Source organism: Oryctolagus cuniculus, chromosome 6, assembly GCF_964237555.1.
Source record: "Oryctolagus cuniculus chromosome 6, mOryCun1.1, whole genome shotgun sequence".
Classification (NCBI taxonomy): Eukaryota; Metazoa; Chordata; class Mammalia; order Lagomorpha; family Leporidae; genus Oryctolagus; species Oryctolagus cuniculus.
The window spans coordinates 135,024,568-135,049,699 of NC_091437.1; the positions used below are offsets into that span (position 1 = coordinate 135,024,568).

A 25,132-nucleotide genomic window follows, 5' to 3' on the forward strand; every position below is an offset into this window, starting at 1 on the left:
AATCCTCTAAGGGCATACATCATATTTAAGTTAACAATAGCATGTAAACATCAAATTTTCCAGTGTCTTTGCACTTAAAAAATCTCTTTTACCCTTTGTAGGTATCAGTGTCATACTACAATCCTTGACGCCCTTCCTAGACCTATGCAGCTTGAGTTGCATAGTTTTCCTCTGTACTCCTGTGGGATCCTCTATTTCCCCCAGAAACCCACAACAGTGTACAGACATTCCTGGCTTACTATTGTATCTCAGTGTTTGGTGCATCAAAAAGTACTTGTTGAGAAAACAAATGAGCAGCATTACTGGGTTCCATTCTATTGCATGGTGGCTGAGACTGATGGGAAAAGGAAAGGTGGAAATGCTAAATTGAAGAATCCCACCCAAATCTCAAGAATGACCTACTTTGCACAAGCAAAATCCCTTTACTGAGTCCCTGTTTTTTGGACTTGGCAGAATACAAGATAATGACTGCAGATCCTACATCACTGCTAGGAATGCACCAATGCTTCTATGCCTGTGGCATAGATCCCTCCCTTCTCCCACTAACTACTGGGGGTTTGTGAAGGGTAAAGCATCGGCTGTCACGCAGTAATGCAGTACCAGGTTCAGGCATAGCCTCCATCTCGTAAGAACAGGCAGGTCTGCCTGTAGTCTAAACAGGAATCAGATCTTCCTTGAAGAGGCAGGGCCCACCTATCTCAGAGCTGAGTACAAGAAGCCAAGGACCCAGAAGATGTGATTTCCCTGGATAATGTTGCCACCACACAAGGGAACATCCCTTGCTCTGAAAATGCCACAAATCTCCCCTGATTTCAAAGGATTCAGAACTGCGAAGACCTCTCAACAAGCTCCTCAGAGTCAACAAAAGAACACCATCCACACTCCTGACAGCAGCACCAAGCACCTAACAAAAACTTGATAAACTGTGCAACACCAGAGCATGCAGATGCAAGTCCAATAACAATGGAACAGAAAGTGGGGCATTATTTTGGTCACGGGCCCACAGAATGTGTATGAAAGGTCACCATGCTTGTGGAAATGCAGCTAAGGTTTTAATTTTTGCCTTGAAATTTTACCAAAGAAGGTTTATTCCATCTAGACCATGTGAATGATATTGCATCTGAAATTACGTCTAGCAAAATATATTCAGTATGTGAGGACCTATACTGACTGCACTTCTAAACCTCTGAAGGCCTCATTTTAAACCATATTCAACAAACATCCTTCCTTTTCTAATTCAAGTGAATTGGTACAGTCTTTGTTCTGCATGCCACATTCTTTCCAGGGTAAACAGATGGAAGGGAGAGAATGTGCCAGAAAGAAAATGAAAATGAAAATGACATTAAAATAAAAATAAAGCTGCAGTGTATAATCTGGGTCAACTCTTCCTGCATTTTAAAAATCAGCACCAGCAGGCTCTGTGCATATGGCATTGGTTTTACTTTTTTTTTTTTGACTCAGATGTCACACAGGATTAGTGCAAAAGGAAAAATCCCAGCATGGGGCCTATTTTTACACAGATTAATCAATCATTTCCCATCTCTTCTCCCATCATTTCCCAAACTTTCAACTTAATGAAATTACTCTGTTTTCAAAATATGTCATTTACTGTACTCTGAATGGAAATTCTTTCAGGAAAGGAAATGAGCTGAAAATCTGAACCTAGATTTTAGTTGTCACATTTTTAATTCAACTTATAAAATTAACTAGAAGTATGCAATAGATAAACTATTTTTATCTTACGTATCCATTGTCGTATTCTACATATTCATTCTGGCAAAACAATTATTGGCAATATAAATACATATGGTTATTTAGCGAAACATAAAGTGATACAATTAAGAAGAAAAAAGCCTACTTTATATATCATTTTTGTAGCTATATTCTCATGTGCATTGAATCTCATGATTTCCATCAAAATGCCAAGCTCAATAGGTTCTTAGTATTTTATATGAAATATGATAGGCTGAATGAAATCAAGCCAAAGAGTGTGTCCCTTGACCATTAAGTATTATAACAATGAAGATGATGATGATGGTGCTTATAATAATCATAATACAATGGCAGCTAATATTGATGTGCCCTTCCTTATATCACTGAATTTTCAAAGCAGCTTTTTCTGATAGGTACTATTATTATCTACACGGTACAGAAAAGGGAAGTGTTTTAGAGAAGAGATTCAGATATCTGAAAGTTGAAAAACATCCCAGACTATGTTAGTTTTCAGAGATGAATGGGTGAGAGAATTTATTATAGACACATTGGGAAAGTGATACGGGGTGAAAAACTTTTGGGGATATATCACAATATGGATTCCAGATCTTGAAAACCATGAGCTCTACAGAATTTACAATGTACCTTTGTTTGTCCACTGTTACTTCTACTGACGGAAATTTTATTTACGAAATGCATACATTTATAAACCTCTTGAGGCCCCCTTTTAAAGTATGTTTGACCTGATCTTGGACTTGGAACTTTCAACACTTAGGTCATTTAAGGCAAAAGCCCAAAGTTTGACCCCAGTGACAAAGTCTGGGACAGAGTAGTCACCAGTACATTCACATTCTTAAAGGGTGGCACCTTTTCAGCATTTGGAGCAATTGAAACTGGATCATGACTAACTGCTGGAAAAGATGACATCAAACAGCTCGTCTATTGCCTGGATGGGTCATGAGTACAGAAAATAAGAGAAACTCACAAACTAGCCTAATGATCTGTGCTCAATCTCACAGGATGAAAAATGTGTCTCTCTTGTGTCACTGTAGTACATCTTTTTCTTTAGTACTTCTAGATGCCAGCTATCTTCTGTGAATAATTTAATTTTAAAGCTACTGGACTACAGTTAGAGTTACTATTTTTGGATATCTTTCTTTTGTTTCTATTAATTAATTTTAACATCATAGGCATTAAGCATTTGCCAGCAGATGAACAGTGTTTTAAGATGATGCACGTGCTTTATAACACTACAAACACTACCTTTACACTCTTGGAATGTACAGTAAAGAGATCAAATCAGTTCATGAAAACCTTCCACATCTCAATTCCGTGGACATGAAAAGTCTCAGATTTTTCCACTGAGTGCCAACTGAGACAGGTAAATTAAAATTGGTCAGAGAGATGTGCTCTGAATAATGTTCATAGTGAACTGGCAGACATGGTCATTCTTTTTCTAATCACAGGAGCAGCCACTCTCCTGATAATAAATACATCGTGTCTCAGCCTACACAGAGGCCCAGTGCAAACTATGTGCAGTGCCAATTAGCATTAATTGTGTCTGTGCTCATCTATTCCCACAGCACACCACTGGTAAGGGCAGGCTTGGCACTTACAAATGCAATACGCGATGCTCAGTGTTAGAAGAGCATTCTAAAACATAACCATCCGTGGACAATGCTATTATTGTTGTTTTGCATGGATTTGCACAAATATAATGGTTTTTTTGTAGGCATTTTCCATGAAGTTTTTGAAGGCCCTTTGTAGTCACAGTCTTCAAAAGATTTGAGAGACTCAAATAAATTTATATTTCAATTCAATTTCCGTGAAGTTTTTGAAGTACCCTCATAGATTCACAAACAACAAGGGATATTTAAAGCAATACATATATGTATTTTTAAAAGTTTATTTATAGGCCCTGCATTCAGAATGTCTGAAAGGTAAAGTTGCAAACTTGTTTTTAGGCTACATTTTTTGCTTACCGCTACTGACTTCACACACACAGGCACACACACACACACACACACGTATAAGTGCACACGTGCACACACACACATATGTGATACACATCCTCTGTGATCCAGTATAATTCTTTACTTACTGTTTCTAATACTACTTACTTAGAAGGTAAGCTCCGTAGACTTTCATGGCAAACACTGCCTCTGCAAGCAGCCTCCCACCACAGGCCAGGGTCTATCTCTTGCAGAGATACAGTGTGTGCAGCTCATCTCTCTGTAGAGTACAGTCTCTGAGTGGGGTATCCATGGAGACCGCACCTCCTGCATGTGCAGGGCAAGGAAGTTACTGTGCTTGGCACCATAGCAACAGGAGGCAGAAGGAAAGCTGGCCTATCAGGGAAGAGCACAGTGCTTTCTCCCTGGTGACTGCAGCATTTCAAATGAAACCATCGCCCTCATGAATGGACACAAAGCATTTGAAGAAATACCAGACTGTCAAATAGAACTAAATGCCTCCACAACAATTTGACAATATTAGAGTAAAACATAGTATTTTTTACACTGTTTATAGTATCTCAATGGACAAACAAGAAATTACATCAAAACCCCACACATCCCCTAAATTCACTAGCAATCATGTGATGTTTTGAGGAAAATGCGTGGTGCTATTTTATGAATTCCAGCTATTTAAATATGCAAGGTACTTCACAGTGCTGCCTGGAAGACAGGAACGGGGAGATGTGTTGTTCTTAGGAAAGAAAATGGACTTCAGGGCTCTCTGGGACAACTCGACTTGAGAGCTTGCTCAGAAAAAAACGCATTCATTAATCTTTCCCCAAAGCCCTATATCATATCAGATTCATTTGTACTAAGGAGAAATCTTCAAAAATAGAACTAATGCAGATGAGATGGTGAGTGGGCATTCAAATGCTTAAAGTTGGGCTATTTTTAAACTTTCTTCATTTCTCACAACAATAATCAAAGTGATCACTTATTGAGCACATACTGTGTGCCAGGCAAGCACTGTCACTACAAATGTCTCCTGCAAAACACTGACACCGACTTTTGCAAAGATAAGAAAGTCCTTGCTTATCTTAGTGTTCTGCAGTATTTACATGATGCATAAACTCTGCCATATACCTAACATCTTTTATCATTCTCACAATAACATGAAAATATGATGCATTAAGTATCCCCCCATAGTGTCATTGAAAAAAAAAGAACATTTGCTTACATTACAAAATAAACTCCTCCCTCCCCCTACCTCCTCTTCCTGGTACTACTCTACAGGTGTCCTGGTCTACCCTGTCTCAGTGTCTAAATATAAGGTGAGGTAACGCTCCTCCCACAATTACTTCCCAAAAAAGAAATTCCCTTATATTAGAGTCTTCCCAAAGCTGCTTATTATAGGGCTCTTGGATAATTACCTTCTTTGAACAAAAAGTACTATTTGAAAAAAACACAGTCTGCACCGGCTTCAGTCTGTGTTAGCTTTGGCAGTCTTCAGAAGTCTACTGATGGTATTATTTAAATGAAGGAGACAAAGAAATTTTTTAAAAAACAATTTTTATAATTATTTTTATGGCATGACTCTTCTTATCTTTTAAATATGACTTTAAATAGTAGTACAGTCAGTGGTTAAGTTGTAGAGATCCAATAACCTCTATCTCTTGCTCTCTGAACCCAGCAACTGAAGAGCTCTAGATAGAGAAGACTCATATACATCTGCAGGATGAGAAAACCCAGCAGTTCCCACGCTATCCAGTGGATGCTGTGACAGCCTGCTAGTTCACCAGTGTCGCCTTCATTCTTCCCTTCTTTCATGGTGACATGTACTCATTTGACTCAGAGGTCTTAAGCTATAGTTGGAAATGCTATGTCTTGACCTTAAAATGACTGAATGAGAAGACCCCTCCTAGGCACCAAACAAATCCTTTTCCACTTCCTTCTGCCCGGCAGACGACTGCAATGTGGTCCTACATAGGGAAGCCAAGTGTTATGGTGGCAGAGCTGCCTATCAGCTTGGATCACCCAAACACCTATGTACTATTTCCAGAGACAAACATCTGTCCAGCTTTAATCACTTCATTTTGGCCTTTCTTTGTTACAGTACTTTAACTCATATCTTCACAGTACTTGTAGGCTTGAAAAAAAATCCTTTTCCAATGGGAGTATCATACTCAATACTGCCTTTTTGCAAATAAAATGGGTAGAAGTAAAGACCAATTGTTTCTGGAGAGTCAGATGAATTAAAAGTAGTTCTAGAGATAAGAAAGACTGCATAAAACTTTTAAATGATACGAGTAAATCTGCAACATTTCTAAATTAGGAATAGAGTATAAATAAGTAGGCTAATATTTTTTAAATATGTATTGACTATTTCATCCATACTTGTAAAGGTTTATTCAATTTAGCAAATAAGCATTTATAATCTCATTAGGAAAATGATGCGGGGGTCCTTACAGTCTGTCATATATACTGCATCCCGATAGTTTTCTCTTGTCTCCTCTGCCTCTATCTCAGGCTAAGTGTTCTAGTCACCTCTGGATAATCCAAACTCCACAGAGGGACCTCAAGCACAGATCAAATCCTCTCTCCCCCTTTGAAACCCTTCAATGTCTTCACGTTACTCAATCTACACAGACCTCAATTGCTATCACTAAAACTTTTCTTTTCCAGATTTGCTGCTCTACTCAGCACCTGTGGCTCTTCTCCAATTATCCCCAAGCCTGAAAGAAAATGGCCAAGTTCTCGGCTCAAATATCATTTCCCCAGACATCCCCCTGCCCTGTCCCTTGCAGCTCTCTATCATATCATCTAGTTCTACTGCCACCATCTGAACTCAACTTGCTGCATGCTAGTGGATCAGCCATCTCCCCATGTTAAGGTAGGCCCCATGAGAATAGGCATCTTGCCTTTTACTCCCCTCTCCATAATCCCTGGATCAGTGGTGTTAGCAGAGTGAATGCCTACATAAATATCTGCAAATAGGAGCTAGTTAAATGTATATCCAAGATTCAAACCTAGATTTAGCAGTAACCTCTTCTTGCTATGTAGTAGAGAGAGACTTCACTTTCATTTAAACTCTCACATAGTGATCACCTTCATGCAATGCTTCCAGAACTCCTGTCCATGCATCTGGGTATGCAGGCTCACTGCATCCATGTTTTATAAGTATTACTCACTAAACCATGGTTTATATTCAGGTAGCTGACTGATGTCCTTTTGCTGCCATTAGATACAGATTTAGCTAGCAGAAGAACTGAATCACTGGATAACCCAAGTGAACATACCATGCAGTACAATATAGAACTTCTTGTGAAACAACTCTACAGTATACCAAAATGCCACACAACCAAATGTACTAGTAACAAAAATAATGCAGTCAAGGTACTTATCATTCCGGCTCCTCCCCAGCCAGTGGCTGTGTTCCTCTGCCGAGGGTCTTGGCTTCTTCACCTGAGTTCTCTCCCTCTGGGTTCTGGGTGATTTGGCCTTCCTCTGGCTCCTTCAGGATGTGGGAATGAGCCCAAACTGTTGCTAAAGCCAAATATTTCACCATACTCTGTTGGATCCTTTTAACCATGCCAATATCCATTTAGAAAAAAAAAAAAGCCCAACTTACAGTATACATCAGAATAACATACAACTCATGATGTATAAATTTGTGTATAAAAGGAATGTCAGGTCTATTTCTGTCACAATGACAGTTGATAACTCTGTGGAATGGTGGGTGTGTGGTCCGTGGAACGAATGCTTTGTTTTCAACACATTAGCATATTTACCAAGCCCTTGGCAGGCCCCCAAATCAGTGGCTAAGAACACTGTACATGCAATAAATCCAAGCAGACCTGGGATTTAGATGACAGTTACTTTGGGGGAGAAGAGGATAATTCACTAATTCTTAGGGAAAATCCATTAAAGGTCCATTTGGCCTCATTAAATCAATCTGGTACATCATCAAAAGCCCAGATGGGAGAGAGGCATGAGAATGAATACATGATTCTACCATTAAGAGAAACACTTAAGTCCACTCATCACATTTAAGCTTTATTTTAGTGATTTGGTCCCTGCTGGGCAGAAGTGATAGACTATAATATAGTCCATTATCAAACATTATCTGCTGTATCTTGGGTGAGAATTCTTTCCCTAGGAGTCAAAGGAAGTTTCAGAGATCCATGCCAGTATAAATGCAAAGGATCTTGTTTAATTTGATAAAGTTTAATGATCTTCATTAAGAAAGTATTCATGGTGGCAGCATTGTGGTGCAGTGGCTTAAGCTGTTGCTTGCGAAACTGACGTTACACATCAGAGTGCCAGTTTGAATTCCAGCTACTCTACTTATAATACAGCTTCCTGCTAATGCACATGGGAAAGCAGCAAAAGGTGATGGCCCAAGTAGCTGGGCCCCTGCCACCCACATGGGAGATTCAGATGGAGTTTCTGGATACTGGCTTCTTCCTGATCCAGATTTGGCTGTTGTGGCCATCTTGGGAGTGAACCAGCAGATGAACGCCCTCTCTCTCTCACTTTTACGGAAGTAAATCTTATTTAAAAGAAAGCATTTAGGATACTAAGGCAGCACATAAAACATTTTGATAAGTAGAGAAAGGACTGGCTCATGAATAAACAGAGATCACTGAGGACCTTAACATTCCTTTGATGTTCAGGTCCTCATCCTCCTGGTTTATTTTACTGATCTGCATCCAAACAGCCTTAATGTGTTCAACTTTCTGTGCTTCACTGAAGTTATAATGAGGCTCATTGATTTTTTTATCAGCAACAGCCAGTATAATCTACATATGGATTGTATCTGCTAATATATAAGAATTAATAAGCATTTTAGGGCTCTACAAAGATTAAAGAAAAATAATTCATTCTTTATATCAATACATCTTTCTTAATTGCTACATTCCCCTACTGCAATTAAAATTACTCCTTTGGAGACAGATCTTAACAACTATCACAGTAATTAAGAGTTTGGAGAAAGGCTACCCTGTTTAAAATCCATTTACAAACTACACAACACTGGATAAAGTATTTAATGCCTCTGTGCCTCAGTTTCCCTGTCTATAAAATGGGAGATAATAATATTAGGATTAAATGAGTTAGAATTTCTGCATGGGACAGTCAGAACTCATAACTATCAGATCAAAATAATTTTAATGAAATCAGAGTGCAACCCAAGTTGACAACAACATCTAATATATCCTTCCAAATATTTTCATAAGGCTTTCAGTATTTGAAACAGATTACATCCTATATTTGAGGCTGGGCTTTGCTGCTGGAACACTTTTGCTTATAACTGGTGAGCTATCAGAAAAGTGCCTTGTCAAAGAATGCAGTTTCCATATATCAAGATCTTCCCTTTAAGCACTAAAATTTTAATTTTTATGCTGCATAAAAATATTTGCAAATGCTTAAAACATTTTTCTGGCTTGATACGCATCATTTTCCACCTACTCTACCATCACAATGACTTGATCTATTTTTAAGTCAATTATGGCAGTAAATGTCACCATGTGGTAAAAGTTGGCAATGATCTAAAACACTTAAAAAGCTACTAGGCTTTTCTGTAGTCTTATTTCTCTGCTGTTTTATATACTCCCATATCCTTGCTTGATGTCAAACTATCACCTTTGAATTCACATTCTTATCAAAGGGTCCTCCTGTAGCAAGTATTCTTTCATTTACGTAAACTGGGGTAATGTGATATGGAAACCTTGAGAGGAATTCTTTTTTGCCAGATCTAACACTTTCTATTCATTAATTTCATCTATTTGTTTTTTGACAACCCATTTTACAGATGCAGAACATAAAGTTCTAAGAAGATAACTAGTAGCTGAAGGTCACAGAATCATTAAGTAGTAATATGAAGATTTGAACCTAGTGTGTTAGACACCAGGGTGTTAGAAAGCACTCCCCTCTTCCCAGTGCACACACCCATACTTCACCCCACCACAAACAACATGCATCCAGGCACCTTTGCCCCACAAATAGGAAAAGCTGGGCAACCTTGGGAGAAGTTGTGTAAATTGAAGCTCTCATTTCTCCCCTAAGAAGCTCAAGTTGTTATGTAAGAATGGCCTATTCCAGGTAAGTTGTCTTGCTGTAACTTTGAAGTGAAAACAATGCTCCTGATAAGAACAGACACATCCAGGGTCTCCCGTCGTGTGTGCTGGAGCCTCTATTAATGGAACTGGTGCTGATTAATTTCACTAACCTACTTGATGCCTTCTGAGTTTTCTAGCAAATGCCTCTGAATGTGGGAAACTGCTTTTTTTGAAACAGCCAATCCTCCTCTATTGTTGTGAGGTTATTATAGTTCAGCATGTGGCCAGGTCTCCAATTTCAATAGCTGGGTGGTGTCTGATGACAAGCCAACACTAACATCTTTCAACTTCAGATTTTAACATTTCAGTGCCTAAAGTGGATTAAATTATTGTGACCCTAATCATTTGCTTTTTTTTTTTTTTTACTTTTTACATTTTCTAATTATTTAAAACTTGTAATTATTTCTCCACCTCTCCAAATAGCCTTACGGACAAAGGATTTTGTATTTCTATTTGCAAAACAATGACAGGGGATCTTTTGCCTGCCAGGGTTAAACACTCCCTAAGTAGTAAATCATGCTGGAAAGGTAGCCTGGGAATGTCATTAAATGTAGGAAGGCAGTGATCCAATTAGGACTTTCTTTTCTGGGCAAATACAGTCTCATCAGGAAACTGCAAAGTAAATATAGGACAGGCACCTAGGAGAAGGAATGTTGCCATCCCAGATGCCTCAAGAAGTTCCCAGCTGAAATGCTTCCATTCCGTTTCCTTCCATCTATACTGGCACAGATTTATCATGGACAACTCTGCCTTGAATTACAAGCTCCCTAAACGCAGGGTGGACCTGAGCTCATCTTTGTCCTACCTTCCCCACACTAAACATGATCCCTTGGATACAGTATTCATTCTATTCCTCATTTAAGTATTAATTGGACACCTACTTTATGGCAGATACAACACTAGACTCTGGAGAGTCAGCCTTGAATGTTTTGCTGAATTGTCAATAAAAGGGAAACATGAAAATACGAGGACATCATCCAACAGGGCTGCAGGAATGTTTCCTTTTGCTCTGCTGGTGATAATTTTTAATTAAATCTGCATAGGCATTAAGTGACAGAGCCAAAATGACAGAAGGCTCACAGCCTCCAAGAAGCTTCCAAAATGAGTTCCTGCCTGGCTAGAAGGGCTTCCCTGCTGCCTGTGTCACAGGGACTTGCTGGCAGGGAGCAGGCCTGCTTGGTTCACAGTTCCCTTCCCAGCATCCGGTGACATATTTCCCGTCTCCTTCTGCATCATGTGCTCAGTGAACATTATGAGCTCTTTATCTTAATGACGAAAGGGGCATTTCGATAACCACTTTCTGAACAGCAGTGTTTCAGAATCTAGAACAGGGACCTAAAATTAAATGGGCGTAGGTTACTTAATGTTAAAGAGCCTTGAACATCTGAATAACAGCCACTAATTGCTTGCTATTTTAATAAAATGCTATTAGCTCTAATGAGTCAATTTATTTTCAAAAAAAAAAAAATTGGAGCATACATCAAGAGCTAAAGATGGGTTTTAGCTGAGTGGTAATGGTCTCTTGGGACTTATGGAAGAAGCAGGAACAGTTCAACCTGAGGGTAGCATCTTCCTGTAGTTCAACAGATTATGTCTCTGCCTTTGATAAGTTTGAGAGTCATCCAAGGGACTTGCTTCCAGGATTTCCTCTCTTCACATTTAGGAATCTGACAGCTTGATACTGCCACAAGTTCAAAGAACCATAAATAATGATGCAGGTTTTTCTATTCTCTCAAATTCAAAGAGCTTACTGTACAGAATTGAGTCCCACTCAAAAGCTGCAGGACTTTTTCAGTGATGACACTGGGAATTTCAGGCAGCTAAGAAATCAACTTTAAGGATGCCTTTATCTTAATCTTTATCTTAAATACAAAATCAAACTACTTAGGTGATAGTTATGTCTATGAGCAATTAAATCAGAAGCAGCTGACAAAAAGGTTGTTGTAGGCTCCACCTTTAGGCAAAGGTCATTAAATTAGGATTCACAAATCGTAATAAAGGAGAACCCCTGAAATAGAATGTGATAGTTAATGCTTATGGGCATTGTTTAATAGAATATGAGTCCACAGCCTTCATCATTCTCACAGATCCATGAATTATGATAGCATTAAGAAAAACTTCCTTTCTGTCCTTCCCCCTCCCTCCTTTCCATTCTTTTGTTCCTTCAATTTCTTCATGAAGATCCAAGGCTATACTGATTCTCACAAGATGAATGGCTGATCTTTAGAAACTAGGGACCTGTTCAGTGTGAATTCTGTATACACTGTTTTGTCTTCAGTCTTATGTTGATAATGTTGATAGGTGGTTGCTTTTACTTGATGACAGATAAGGAACAGCAGTGATAAGCTTAGCTCTCATTCAAACTTAGTTTTTTCTGTCCACATCACACTTGTCTCACTTTTACTGTTTCCTCCCATTGCCAACACCCTGAAATGAAATTACATGGTGAAGGGGAAGGATGGTAACAAAACCAAAATCATCTCAGATTGCTTTCAAATCCTACAATACTTTATGATGAAAACTACTTTCTCTCTACAATCCACTGGGCTGGGCTTCTTTCCTTCGCCATTGTATCTTCCCTGTCCCATGGCCTACTTTTGCAGCTGAGGTCAGCAATCATTGACTGAGCCCCTACTAGCCCCCAGAAACTATGTGCTGGGAATATCAAAGGAGGATGGCAGGTTCTGCTCTGAAACTTACATCTCACATGGGAGGGAAACACAGTCTGCTGGTGAGTACTTTCATATTAAAAAACATTGAGGACGTGAAGGAAGCTACACAGATGGCCAATAAGCACATGAAGGCATGTTCATCATCGTTTGCCATGGGGGAAGAGTAAATCAAAGGCATGAGATGCCACTTTCAGACTCACTAGAACAGACACCTTCAAAACAGACAAGTTATCTTTTTGAAATAACAAGTGTGATTTCAAATAACAAAATAAAAAAGTGCTAGAGATAAAAGAAAAGGACAGGGCTAAACTGGAATTCACATAAACGCTGGTAAGAATGTGGTGTAGTTGGACCACTTTGGAAAGCAGTCTGACAGTTCTTCAAAGTTAAACTCAGATTTACCATGACTCAGCAATTTCATTTCTAGGTCTACAACCAAGAGCACTGAAAGCATGTTCTAACAAAAACTTGTATATGAATGTTCATTAGAACCATTATTCATAATAGGCAAAAGGTAGAGAAAACCCAAAGCTCATCAACTGATGAATGGATAAGCAAGATGAGGCTCCTATTATAGTAAGGCAAGATGTTAAAAACAGAAGCTGGAAGTAGTGGTAGTGAGGGTTACCTACACTCCCCTATTATGTATCATTCCTTTTGCTTTTCATATTATTCCAAAGTTAATGACTATTATTATTCATCATGCCTAACATTTAGGAGACATAGTATTTCCCAGCTTTAGTTTTGCTCTGAGATGAAATGTTCTTTTTGATTGACCAAATGGAAGATAAAAAATAATACATTATGATACACTATGCACATCAATTATTCAGGGAGAGCAGAAGCAAACAGAGATGCTAGCATCCAATTGAAAAGGACAAAGGACTAAGCTTTGGCACCATTAAAATAAAACCATCTGTAGTTCCTTGCACAATCATGTCATCACCAAACAAAAATTAACAGACAAATGGAATAAAGGAGGACTTGTGTAAGCTGTTAATCAGTCTTTTCAGGCTGATTACGCATAGTACAATTATGGATGCAAAAGAAAATCATGCAAGATAGAGACTGTCCCCCAATACCAATGCTCACACCCTTTTACTTTAAAGTTGCCACTTCAGTATTTCTAAAACTAAATTTGTTTATATAGTGTAGATTTAGTTGTGAGATACAAAACATTTGTTTATATGTTGCTTTTTCTGAGAACTGATCTTTTCTGATGTTCATAGTTTCATACATTGCAATAATGTAGTTTGTTTATTGAACATCTCTGTATATCATAAACATACACATACACATATCATATACACATACATATCATATACATTTTAAAATCTCAAATAGAAAATGATGTAACTAAGTTAGTAAGAATGCTCATCTGTATAGATTTGCATCAAGATAACCTCTTATTTTGATAATTTGTGGTCACTTTTGATGATACCAAGTCACTTCTTGGTATAATTAAGGTAGAAGTAATTACATAGTTTAAATGTTAGATCATATAGCTTATATTCTTGAACTTTCTGTTTTTTAAAAAAAATCTCTTTATAATGGGTTTATGTTACTATACTTAATTATTAACAATCATTACAGACAACATTCCCCTCTTTGCTCCGCCTCCTTTAACAACAATGTTTCTGGAGGTCAGGTATATAGTATTAGTAATCCTTGACTGATATGATACTGCTCTGACACACGCATGCAGAGTAGTACACTTACCTGGCTTTACAAGGCCCGACTTTGACTCTTTCTTGTAGCGAGCTGACTGGATGCCTCCTTCACCAGCCACTCCAGTTGTGCACTTCTTTCTGGTAAAGTCCTCATCACTCCCAGGGCAAAAGCCAATGGGGCTGTTTCCTGTGTCTGAGGGCGTCTTCACTGGAGATACTGACTGGCTACTAGGACAGCCTGTGTCATCTAGAAGACAGGAAGCAGTAAGTGCCTCATGACAAGCAGGAAATCAATGAGGGCAAGGAAAAGGTGCGCATTGTACCCACACATGTGCATACATACACTTATGCTCATACACACTGGGACTCTGCTTACTAGGGCCCAGGTTAAATTCTTATGATAACTCTCCTTTTATTTTTCCACATTTTGGCCACTCATTAGAAAAGGAAGTAACAACTATTTCAGGACAATATTTTAAGGAACATCTTACAAGATTTAAAAAAAATTATTTATTTAGAAAGGCAGAGAGACAGAGAGTTATAAAGTATTCTTATCACACATAAATCTGTAATGTTCATCTTGTCAAAACCTAAAGACATGCCTATTTTAACTCTTCCCATAGTATAGGTCTGAGTCATATCTGTCTGTAGATTTTTGGCATGGGTTAGTAATAGAGTTCATAAGACCAACCCAAGATCATTAATGTAAACTCTTCAGAGTTGTTTATGATAGGAAAATAGTTGCTTAAACATTATGAACCATACAAGTTTTTTGATCACTGACCCATCAATTGGTTAACAGAGTTTGATAGATAAGACCTCTGGCTTTCAGAGTCCAAGGAAACAGAAAGAAGTGATCTTGCTTCACACACAACCAAATTTCTCCGGGAGTAAACTGTTAAAATGAAAATGACATTCAGATGAGAAGCACTGCCTTGCACTGCCCTAACTTTCAGGTAAGAGATTATTACCAGGTTCATGATTTTAAGCCAACATCCATGAGGTTTATTAGGCACACAGCAAAGTTGTACTGTGGACTTCTACACATGCTTTCCATATTTTTGAAAATAATTATGATGGTTTATTCTCCTGACCCTTAATGAGGAGGATACTACTGGAATTTAAAGCCAAATCAGTATCATTTAAAAGTATGCCTACTCAAACTGGTGGGTGGTATTCATTATTAAATAATTCTTTATTATACAGAAATGTTTCTTGTAGCCTGAGTCATTGTGTGAGTAAAGACATTCAGTACCAACAATTTTCATGACAATTAAATTTTTATGAAAATTAAGGGAACTAAAATAATTTGCTATTTATCAAAGGCTATCTTAAGACTCCATAGCTGGAATAAAGACAGAAACAGAACTGGGTCTGAATAAAATATGCTGATGGACTAAATTAGGAGGACTAGAATCCATCATTTTTGGCCTTTATTCATTTTTTTATAATGAAATATGCCAGTTTCTTGGAGAAAGTGAACTTGCACTAATAAAATGATTTATTTCTCTAGATGTCTATCTTTGACTCTGGGACATATTAAGTACATTTATAACCACCCTGGTCTGTTTCTGGAAGAGAATGGCTTTCAGTATACTGTTCATGATTTTGAAACATAATCTGCACTTCCCCAAGTCCTAAAGGAACTCTGGCCCTGAAGTAGAGTGAGGAGAACCCTCTTGGCTGCTCTTGCCCAACTATTTCATCACCTGCTGTCCCGGAGTTTCCCTTACATTTGCAGGTCTCAAGTTTCAACCCAAAGAAATCTGAGTTTCTGTCTAGAGGTGAAAGGCTGCTAATTATTTCCACACATTCCAGTAATTTTACAAGGCTCAACAGGCCTTCACGTTGCCTTAGGAGAGCTTTTCTTTTGATTCCTATCCCAAAGCAGATAAATTCAAACAAATCAGGTCTAATCATTTGAAACTACCTTTAAAATTATTTCCTTATGAGTCACTTCTGTGAACTACCTCTTGTAAAAGACAGATGGCTCAAATAAATAAAACTACCCTAAAAAAGTCATTTTTCTTCAAAACTCTCAGACTCAAGGGGATGAAATTAGAAAATGTCCAAATGTGTTTTATTTGGTTCATTTCCATTTTCTGGAGTTAAATAAGAAGGAATTGGTAGCTTTGGGATCCGCAAGGAGGGAAGGCCTACACTTCCGGGAATGGAGAGGCCTACTTCCAGGGAAGAAAGTCCTTGTCGAGGTCCCTGCAGATGCCTAAAGGTCAACCAATGAGGATCAGACACGCCTCAACCTTTAACTCCCATGCCCTGAATCTATAAAAGGAGCACTCCCAATCTCTGACGTGTGACTTCCCCGGCTCCTGCTCTGTTGTTCTGTTGGGACCAGTGAACCTCGCTCGGGAGCGGAACCCCAATAAAAGCCTGTGAATTAATCAATTCATCTGCCTGGGAAGATCTGTTACACGCCAGACACCTTACAGGAATATGTGCATACCATATTTTCAGTACTAGTAATTCCAAAAATTACGTGCTAGGTTCTGGTTAAAACCTGGGAGCTGCAGGCCAGTTCATGGTGCAGAAGATTAATCTTCCACCTCCCCTGTGACACCAAGGAGCCCTTCAGAGCACTGGTTGATCCCAGCTGCTCCACTTCTGATCATCCTGTTCCCTGCTAATGGACCGGAAAAAGCAACGGAAGATGACCCAAGTGCTTGGGCCCTGACATCCGCATGGGAGACCAGGAAGAAACTCCTGGCTCCTGGCTTCAGCCTTGTCCAGACCCAGCCATTGCAGCTGGGGAGTAAATCAGCTGGTGGAAGATATCTCTCTCTTTGTCTCTGTTCCTCCCTCTGTAATTCTGCCTTTCAAATAAATTAATTTAAAACAAAACAAAAACAAAGAAAACCACAAACAACAACATCAAAACCCCTGGGAATGGAAATTATTTGCAATGGCAGCAGTGTGGGAACTGTAGTTGTAACTTTCCTCTGGAGTATGGTGCCCTACAGGTCATCTGCAGAGGCAAGGAATGAGGAGATGAATACCCAAATAAATCTTTTAGCATTTCTTAGAGTATTTGAATCACCACATAAATGTCTCCTAATTGTCTACTTTATATTGAGGGTGAAGACAGGAATATAAGACATGATCTTTCATTGGTTAAACAAGTATGTAGCAAGAACTGGCACTGAAACACCCACAGGTACTACACCTAGTCTCCATGCTGATGGAATTTATAAATGAGCCCAAAGGTATATGTGTATCATTTATGGTACAGTTCTTATGAAGTGGCACATCTATTAAAGTAAATTCATTACAAAAAAATTGGTGAGTTACCAGAAAAGCCTGGTTTGCCTGTGGGCAAATGACACCAACATGACTACAGGGATCTGGCTTTGGAAGGAGTAAGGCCATGAGTTTACTTACTCTACAGGCTATATCTTAAGTTAAGTAGGACTCTGACAAAAGCACAGAGCTTCATGTGCCAGTCATCTGGTGCAGTAGATGCAGAGGTGGTTACGTTTCCATCAAGTCTTGCTGAGGGCCAGTTTTCTGCCCTCCTCCCTTCTCTTCCTCTTTTTGGCCACAGATGAAAGCTGACCACCCATTCAGATGAAGATAACACTCCTTTTCAAAATTCCATGTACAATTTTGTTAGCTCACATTTAGTTCCAGACTTTAAGAATGATGACAACAAACTGATGTCCCTTCATTGCTCATTATCTAATCTTACCACATACTAACCTGCCTGTGCACCAAGCACAGAGTAAGAGATTCATTTATTAAACCTGCTTCAGTTAAACTCGTTGAATGTACCTTTTGTTTCCTGTTACTATCCTGTCTGCTCAATCTGCCCTATAGAAAATACAGATTTAGAGGCATGGTATTTATAATACCAGCTTTTATAAGTTATGTTAATATAAAGATACTATTGATAATAAGAATTTCTAATGTGACACCATGGGGAAACTTTCTGGGCAGGAAATTGCATAACTATTGAATGAGATATTGCAAAAATGAGGGATGTTTTGAATTTCCAGAAGAATTCCTGAAAAAGGTAAATACATTTTAGCTTGATTTTGCCCTAAGGGAAGCCTTGCTCCAAGGCATTGGGAAGAGAATGTACAAGACTGGGTTTATAGGCTGACATTGTGACATAGCAGGTTAAGCTGCCACCTGGGACGCTGGCATCCCTTATGGGCACCTGTTCACGGCTGCTCCACTTTCCATTCAGCTCCCTACTAATGGCCTTGGAAAGCAGCAGAAGATGGTCCAAGTACTTAGGCCTCTGCCATACACATGGGAGATCCAGTAATACTCCTGGTTACTGACTTTGGCCTGGCCCAGCCCTGGTTGTTATGGCCATTTGGGGAGTGATCAGTGGATGGAAGATATCTCGCTCTCTGTTTCTCCCTCTCTATATATAATGCTGACTTTCAAATAAATAAACTTTTTTTAAAAAAGACTTGGCTTACTAGAGAGGGAGGAATTAAAACATACATCACACACATACACACACACATGCACACATGTGCTCACACACACAGCTCTTACAAGTTGAGTTTTTCATATTTCTTTCTCCATTACTCATAAGTGTAAGTATCATTTTATGAAAAAGAAACAGGGACACCTCACAGGTTTTACACAGTGTGATCCAAGTGAAAAAAAGGCTTAATTCCTTTTTGTGGTCAATTATTCTAAATCCCTCTAAGATGAAGCAACCATCATCAAGACCACATCTAAATGATGACTTTCTATAGTGAAGGACACTGATTGATACTTCCTTCCCTATTTCAATAAGAAGTAAGTTCTTTTGTCTTGTTCATTTGTTCACAGAGTTAAGGGTATTGGAAAGAATATTCACACACGAAATTCTGGAAGTTGTGGTCTACTTAAAATACTGTAAACTTTTATACGTATGGAATAGTTTTTGAATCTCATTAAGGAGAAAAATGATGCTAAGGTATATAAAGACAGATGAGAGGAATAGGCAACTATCATAATTTTATAGCATGGATATTATTAAAAGACAGATTTTTAAATCTCTTTTCCCTCTCTCTTTAAGCACAAACTCTTTGAGAAAGTGACATACAATTCATACTTTTACAATTACTTACAATTCTTAAAAATATGAAACTAAGTACTTTTAAAAATTTTTGGATCTTGTTTTACATGTACTAAAGCAACTTTCTAAATTAAATGAATTTGAAAATCTGCTGTTGAGGTTTTTAAAATTTTAACTTAGTTTTTTATTAGACAGTAAGTCTCACTGTGGGAAATCCAGAGTGCAGCAGAATGCAGAGAAGTAAATAAAAAAATAAGAGGATATTTTCCTACAATTGAGTTAGAAAAATATTTAACGATTTGGCATATTTCATTAATCTTTTAAAAATCAATATGATCTTGTTTTATCAAAATCTGAGCACATATTATAGTTAATTTCATTACTCTTTTTTTTTTTTAAAGATTTATTTGTTTGAAAGGCAGAGTTACAGACAGAGAGAGGGAGAGAGAGAGAGAGAGAGGTCTTCTATCCATCGGTACCCTCTCCAAATGGCTGCAAAGGCCAGAGCTGGGCCGATCCAAAGCCAGAAGCCAGGAGCTTCTTCGGGGTCTCCCACATGCATGCAGGGGCCCAAACACTGAGGCCATCTTCCACTGCTTTCCCAGGCCATCCAGAAAGCTGGATCGGAAGTGGAGCAGCCGGGACACAAACTGGCACCACAGGCATAGGCTTAACCTACTATGCCACAGCGCAGGCCCCGATTTCATTACTCTTATCTTTGAAAATTTCTCCCTGGAACTTGTTAGACTGGAAAGAAAGAAGCTATAAAAATATCAACAGGAATGAACACAAAGAGGACCCCCCCATTGGCCAAAGACAGAATAATATGAGTATCCAAAAGAATAACAAAGTGAAATGATTGGAAATATAAAATAATCTATGAATTCATAGTCATATAAAAAATAGGGCCGGCACCACAGCTCACTAGGCTAATCCTCCGCCTTGCGGCGCCTGCACACCGGGTTCTAGTCCCGGTTGGGGCGCTGGATTCTGTCCCGGTTGCCCCTCTTCCAGGCCAGCTCTCTGCTGTGGCCAGGGAGTGCAGTGGAGGATGGCCCAAGTGCTTGGGCCCTGCACCCCATGGGAGACCAGGAGAAGCACCTGGCTCCTGCCATCGGATCAGCGCGGTGCGCCAGTCGCAGCGCACCCGCTGCGGCAGCCATTGGAGGGTGAACCAACGGCAAAGGAAGACCTTTCTCTCAGTCTCTCTCTCTCACTATCCACTCTGCCTGTCAAAATAAATAAATAAATGAATGAATAAATAAATAAATATAAGAAGGGAAAGGCCTCTATGTCTCCCCAAATTCCCAACCCTCTGGAAATCATTGGAAGAGATTCAGGGACTAATTCTTGGCAATTAAAAGGGAAGAATCAGCATATATCCAGATTGTAAAAGTGTCCCTATACAAACTGTATTTCATTCAGCATAACTGAAATCATTCACTGATGCTGAAAAGCTCTTCCAGGGCTGGCGCTGTGGCTTAGCGGGTAAAGCATCCCATATGGGCACCGGCTCAAGTTCTGGCTGCTCCACTTCCTATCCAGCTCTCTGCTATGGCTGGGAAAGCAGTGGAAGATGGCCTAAGTGCTTGGGCCCCTACATGCATGTGAGAGACCCCAAAGAAGCTCCTGGCTTGGCTCCTAGCCTTGGGTTGGTGTAGCTCCAGCCATTGTGGCCAAGCAGATGAAGACCTCTCTCTCTCCTTACCTCTCCTCTGTCTCTGTGTTAACTCTGACTTTCAAATAAATAAATAAATCTTAAAAAAGAAAAAGAAAAGGTCTTCCTTATCAGAAGGATTCTGATTAATCAAAGTAGATAGAAAAACAGAAAATTCTTGTTTTGCAGCCTCTAATGAAATAATTGATTTAGGCGACAAAAATCATGGATGAAATAATGAGACAAGAGGCTAAAATAAAGTTCCCAGAGGAGCAATCGGGCCTTACCCAAAGGTACCCACTGAGGATTCTTACCATCAAGAACAGTGGACAACGGATATTATGCATCTGCAGATGGGATATGAGAGGAAGCACTCAGATTTCCCTAAAAGTATTCCTTATTCCTGGAACACACACACACATGCACACACACACACACACACAAAATGTCTTCAGATTTAATGAACATTTTAAAACTAATATCTACCTCACAAAATAGATGGAAAAATAACGAGTTAAAGAAAGGGTTGGCAAACTGTAGCCTGTAAGCCAAATCTGGTCTACTGCCTGTTTTTGTAAATAAAATGCTATTCGAACATAGCCATACCCAGTCTTTTATATTGTTTCTGCTGGCTTTCAAGCGACAAATCAGAGTTAAATAATTGCAAGGCCAGCAAAGTCAAAGATATTTACTATCTGGTCTTTTATAGAAAAACATTTGTTGATCTCTGAGTTAAATGATACAATGAGAAGCAAACATTTCTGAGATAATTGGAGATATTTCAATGTTCTCTACCACACCCAGGAATTTGGTTAGTAATTAAAATAGCATTGTGATTATATAAGAAAATGGAAAATGTATATTTTTTTTAGAAATGCACATTGATGATTGTAGGTAGACATAAAATAACGGAAAATCAGAAATTTGCTTTAAAATTCTCTGTCAAAGTTGTGGAAAATATGATTATATCTTAATCTGGAAAAAATTTATAATGAGTTTATGGGAGTTCACTGTGTTATTGTCTGATTTTAAGTATGCTTTAAGTAGTTTCAAAATATTGAATTTCTTGAAAATATTATTTTAAATGATACCAAATAGAAATAAGAATTTTTAAAAATCAACTATTATATTTTATTTCATTTCAATTTTTATATTATTAAAATTGCTTTAATAACACATTTTATAGATAAATTTTCGGTCAAACCTTGGGTTAGCTCATAGAATATTTGGCTAGTAGAATTACTAAACCTTTTAAGAAATGTGAAACAACTTATTTTCCTATTACAAAAGGAGAGTGCTCACTTCTTAAATTCCTGTCAATGTTAAATATTATTTTATTCCTTCAAGTTAATAATGAAAAATAAGTTTTAACAGATTAATTTGCATGCATTTAATTATTGTAAAGTTTAATATCTTTCATATGTCTGTTGGCCTGTTTTCCTAATCTATAAATTGTTCATGTCCTTTGATAATTTCTCCATTTGGGCATTCAGACTTTATTATTGATCTGTAAGAACTTCTTATATATGAAAGGCATTAATCCCTTGTCATATTTTATCCACTTTGTTGCTTTACAATATTTTTTTATATTCAAAACTTTTTCTAATTTGTCAAGTCTCTCTCTATGTTTCCTTCTGATTTTTTCCCAGTGCTTTTATGCTTAGAATGTCCTTTTATATTTATATTTGAAGATAACTAATATTTACCTATACATACTGACTTCTAGGTTTTTATAGTTTCAATTTACATTTAAACCAAATCTATCTGGAATCCACTTTAAAATGTGGTATGAAGGATGGATGCTAATTTTATTTTGTTTTTTCTTTTTGCAATATTTTAATGATAAAAATCTGCAAGCAGTGAATAATTTCTACATAATACATTTATACATTAAAAAATACTAGGAATTTTCCAAGGTGCATGTGTCTGAGCATATAATTTCCTAATATTTTACATAAGTGCTTGACAACCAGTGCCATGACACACATTTGGTGGCAGATATGATGACCAAGTCCCTACTTAAATCTTGTGCTAACCACATATAAAACTAAAACACCAGTCTCTAAACATCACAAATAAAATATTTCTTCTAACTCCAAGACACATCTCTAAAACTTTTGGTTCTCTTTTGAATTTAGATCTTAGAGCTCACTGTTTTTCTTTTCTTTTTTTAAAGATGTATTTATTTATTTGAAGTGCATTTGCAGAGTTAGAGAGGGAGAGAGAGAGAGATCTTCCATTCACCAATTCACTCCCCAAATGGCTGCAACAGCTGAGGCAGGGCTCAGCCTCAGCTGGGAGCCGGGAGCCTCAGCTTGGTCTCCCAGGTGGGTGCAGGGGCCCAAGCACTTGGACCATCCTCTACTGCTTTCCTAGGCCATTAGCAGAGCACTGGATCAGAAGTGGAGCAGCTGTGACTCAAACCGGCACAGGTGGTGGCTTTAGCTGTGGTGCCACAGCGCTGGCCCCCTCGCTGTGTCATTGAACTAAACAATTCCAGAAGGCACATTTAAAAATAACATCAGGCAGAGGAAAACGTGGTTTTGTGCCATAATGTCCTGAAACACTAACTTATGGTTTGATACTGTTCAATGTTCAGTTGTATAATTTAGGGGAAGAAATCATTGCTATTTTAAGGAAACATTACTTGAAACTCTATGGAAAGCTAGTTGATCCTCATAAGCAACAGATATATTTACTAACTACTTAACCATTCATTCAACAAATACTTATTAGTATCTACTATGTACTCGACACTGCTATAGCTCTTATTTCTGTTGTTCCAAATACTAGTGTTTTTAAAGATGGTTTGATGAAGACAGTCTCAGCTTATACTCATGACCAACCTCTGCCCTGTGAAATTCTTACCATACATGATGCCTACGTACTGAAAGGTAAAATAACTAGTATTTTTTAAGTACCTATCATGTGGAAAGCACACTAATTTTATAATATAATTTTAGTAACATATTACAGTAGGAAAAACTGACTCTCAGAGAGGTTAAGAATTTCATTGTCTCAAGATTCAAGCTCAGGTTGGTCTGACAAAGTGCCCCTTTTCTTACCACTATAAGCTTGCTGCTTCCTAAAATTTTCTACTTATATTCATTCCGAGAGGAAACAGCAATTCTGGGAATGTAGAAATGAAAAACAGACAGAGGAAACTGTCAGAGAGAAGACATCCCATAATACACAGACCACAAAAATTTGAGGCAAGAAACTCTTTATAGTTGTATCCAGTAATTCTGCCCCAACACATGTAGTCATATGCATAGAATGCACAACGTTGCATTCTAGGTTCTCAATAGCAAACTTTGAACTTCTATTCCTTTATTGTATTTCTTTAGCATCTTTTTGTAGTAAGAACTCACAAATCTGTAAGGCAGTAAACTAATTTTGGTTTAGTATTATACAATATGTCAATAACCAGTGGTCAATGTTAAAACATAAGAATCTCACCCATCCATTCATCCATCCACCCTCCCATCCATTCACTTATTCTTTCTAGAAATAATCACCAACTTATTGTGTGTCAGGTATTGTTTCAGCTTGTAGGTAGTGGTGATGATCAAGACTCTAAGATCCGTTTCTTTAAGGAGTTCACATTCTGGTAGTGAGGAGAAACAGTTACAGATAAGTAAAAGAAGAAAAAGCTAATAGAGAAATATTTAACAGACAAAATGAATGATAATATGTAGACTGGGTGGGAGGTAGGAAAGAACTTCATTATAAAAGTTGTCATGGAAAGCTCCTGAAGAGGTTACTTGAACTGAGACCAAAAATTAAGAAGGAGCTAATCCTAGAAAAAATATGGAAAAATATTCTAGGCCGAGGGAACAATAAACACAACAAGCGCTGAGTGAGGAAGTGATATGGTGCACTGGGGACAAGGAAAGGTGGCCAGGAAGGCTGATGGGGAGAGAGTGATTGATGATGAGGCTGGAGGCAGGCAGAAATCTAAGCAGGTGCAGGATGGTAGGTCAGGAATCATTGTCTTAAATACAAAGGAAGCTATACTGTGCATTAAACACAAGATGACAAAAACTTGGCATGTGCTTATAAAGGAGAAAAGTTTCATCTAGTGATAACATATCCAGCTAATATTTTTTTGATTGTCTACTAAGTGCTATTCTAAACACTTAACACAAGTCTTAACTAAAGTTAATCTAATATCCCTTTAAGATAGACACTATTGTAATACTGAGCCGCAGGGTGCATACAAAACTAGCACTAATGTTTAAGGCACCTGCTCTAGCTCTAATCAGTAAATAGCTGGGCCATGGTATAAATCCCAATATGTATTTTTTTTTTTTT

General features: G+C 38.2%; 1 protein-coding gene across 13 annotated transcripts in view; it reads right to left on the bottom strand.

The window, feature by feature from the left end:
• The window catches only part of SYBU (syntabulin), a 131,648-nt gene that overhangs the window by 34,622 nt on the left and 71,894 nt on the right, over positions 1–25,132 (bottom strand). For 12 of the 13 annotated variants that reach the window (XM_051843979.2, XM_051843980.2, XM_051843982.2 and 9 more), the window contains one exon: positions 14,176–14,373. In XM_051843979.2, the coding sequence (XP_051699939.1) occupies positions 14,176–14,373 (198 nt within the window). Of the gene's footprint in view, positions 1–3,833; positions 8,006–14,175; positions 14,374–25,132 lie in introns of those variants that run through there. The other variant, XM_051843983.2, reaches the window with a different exon arrangement.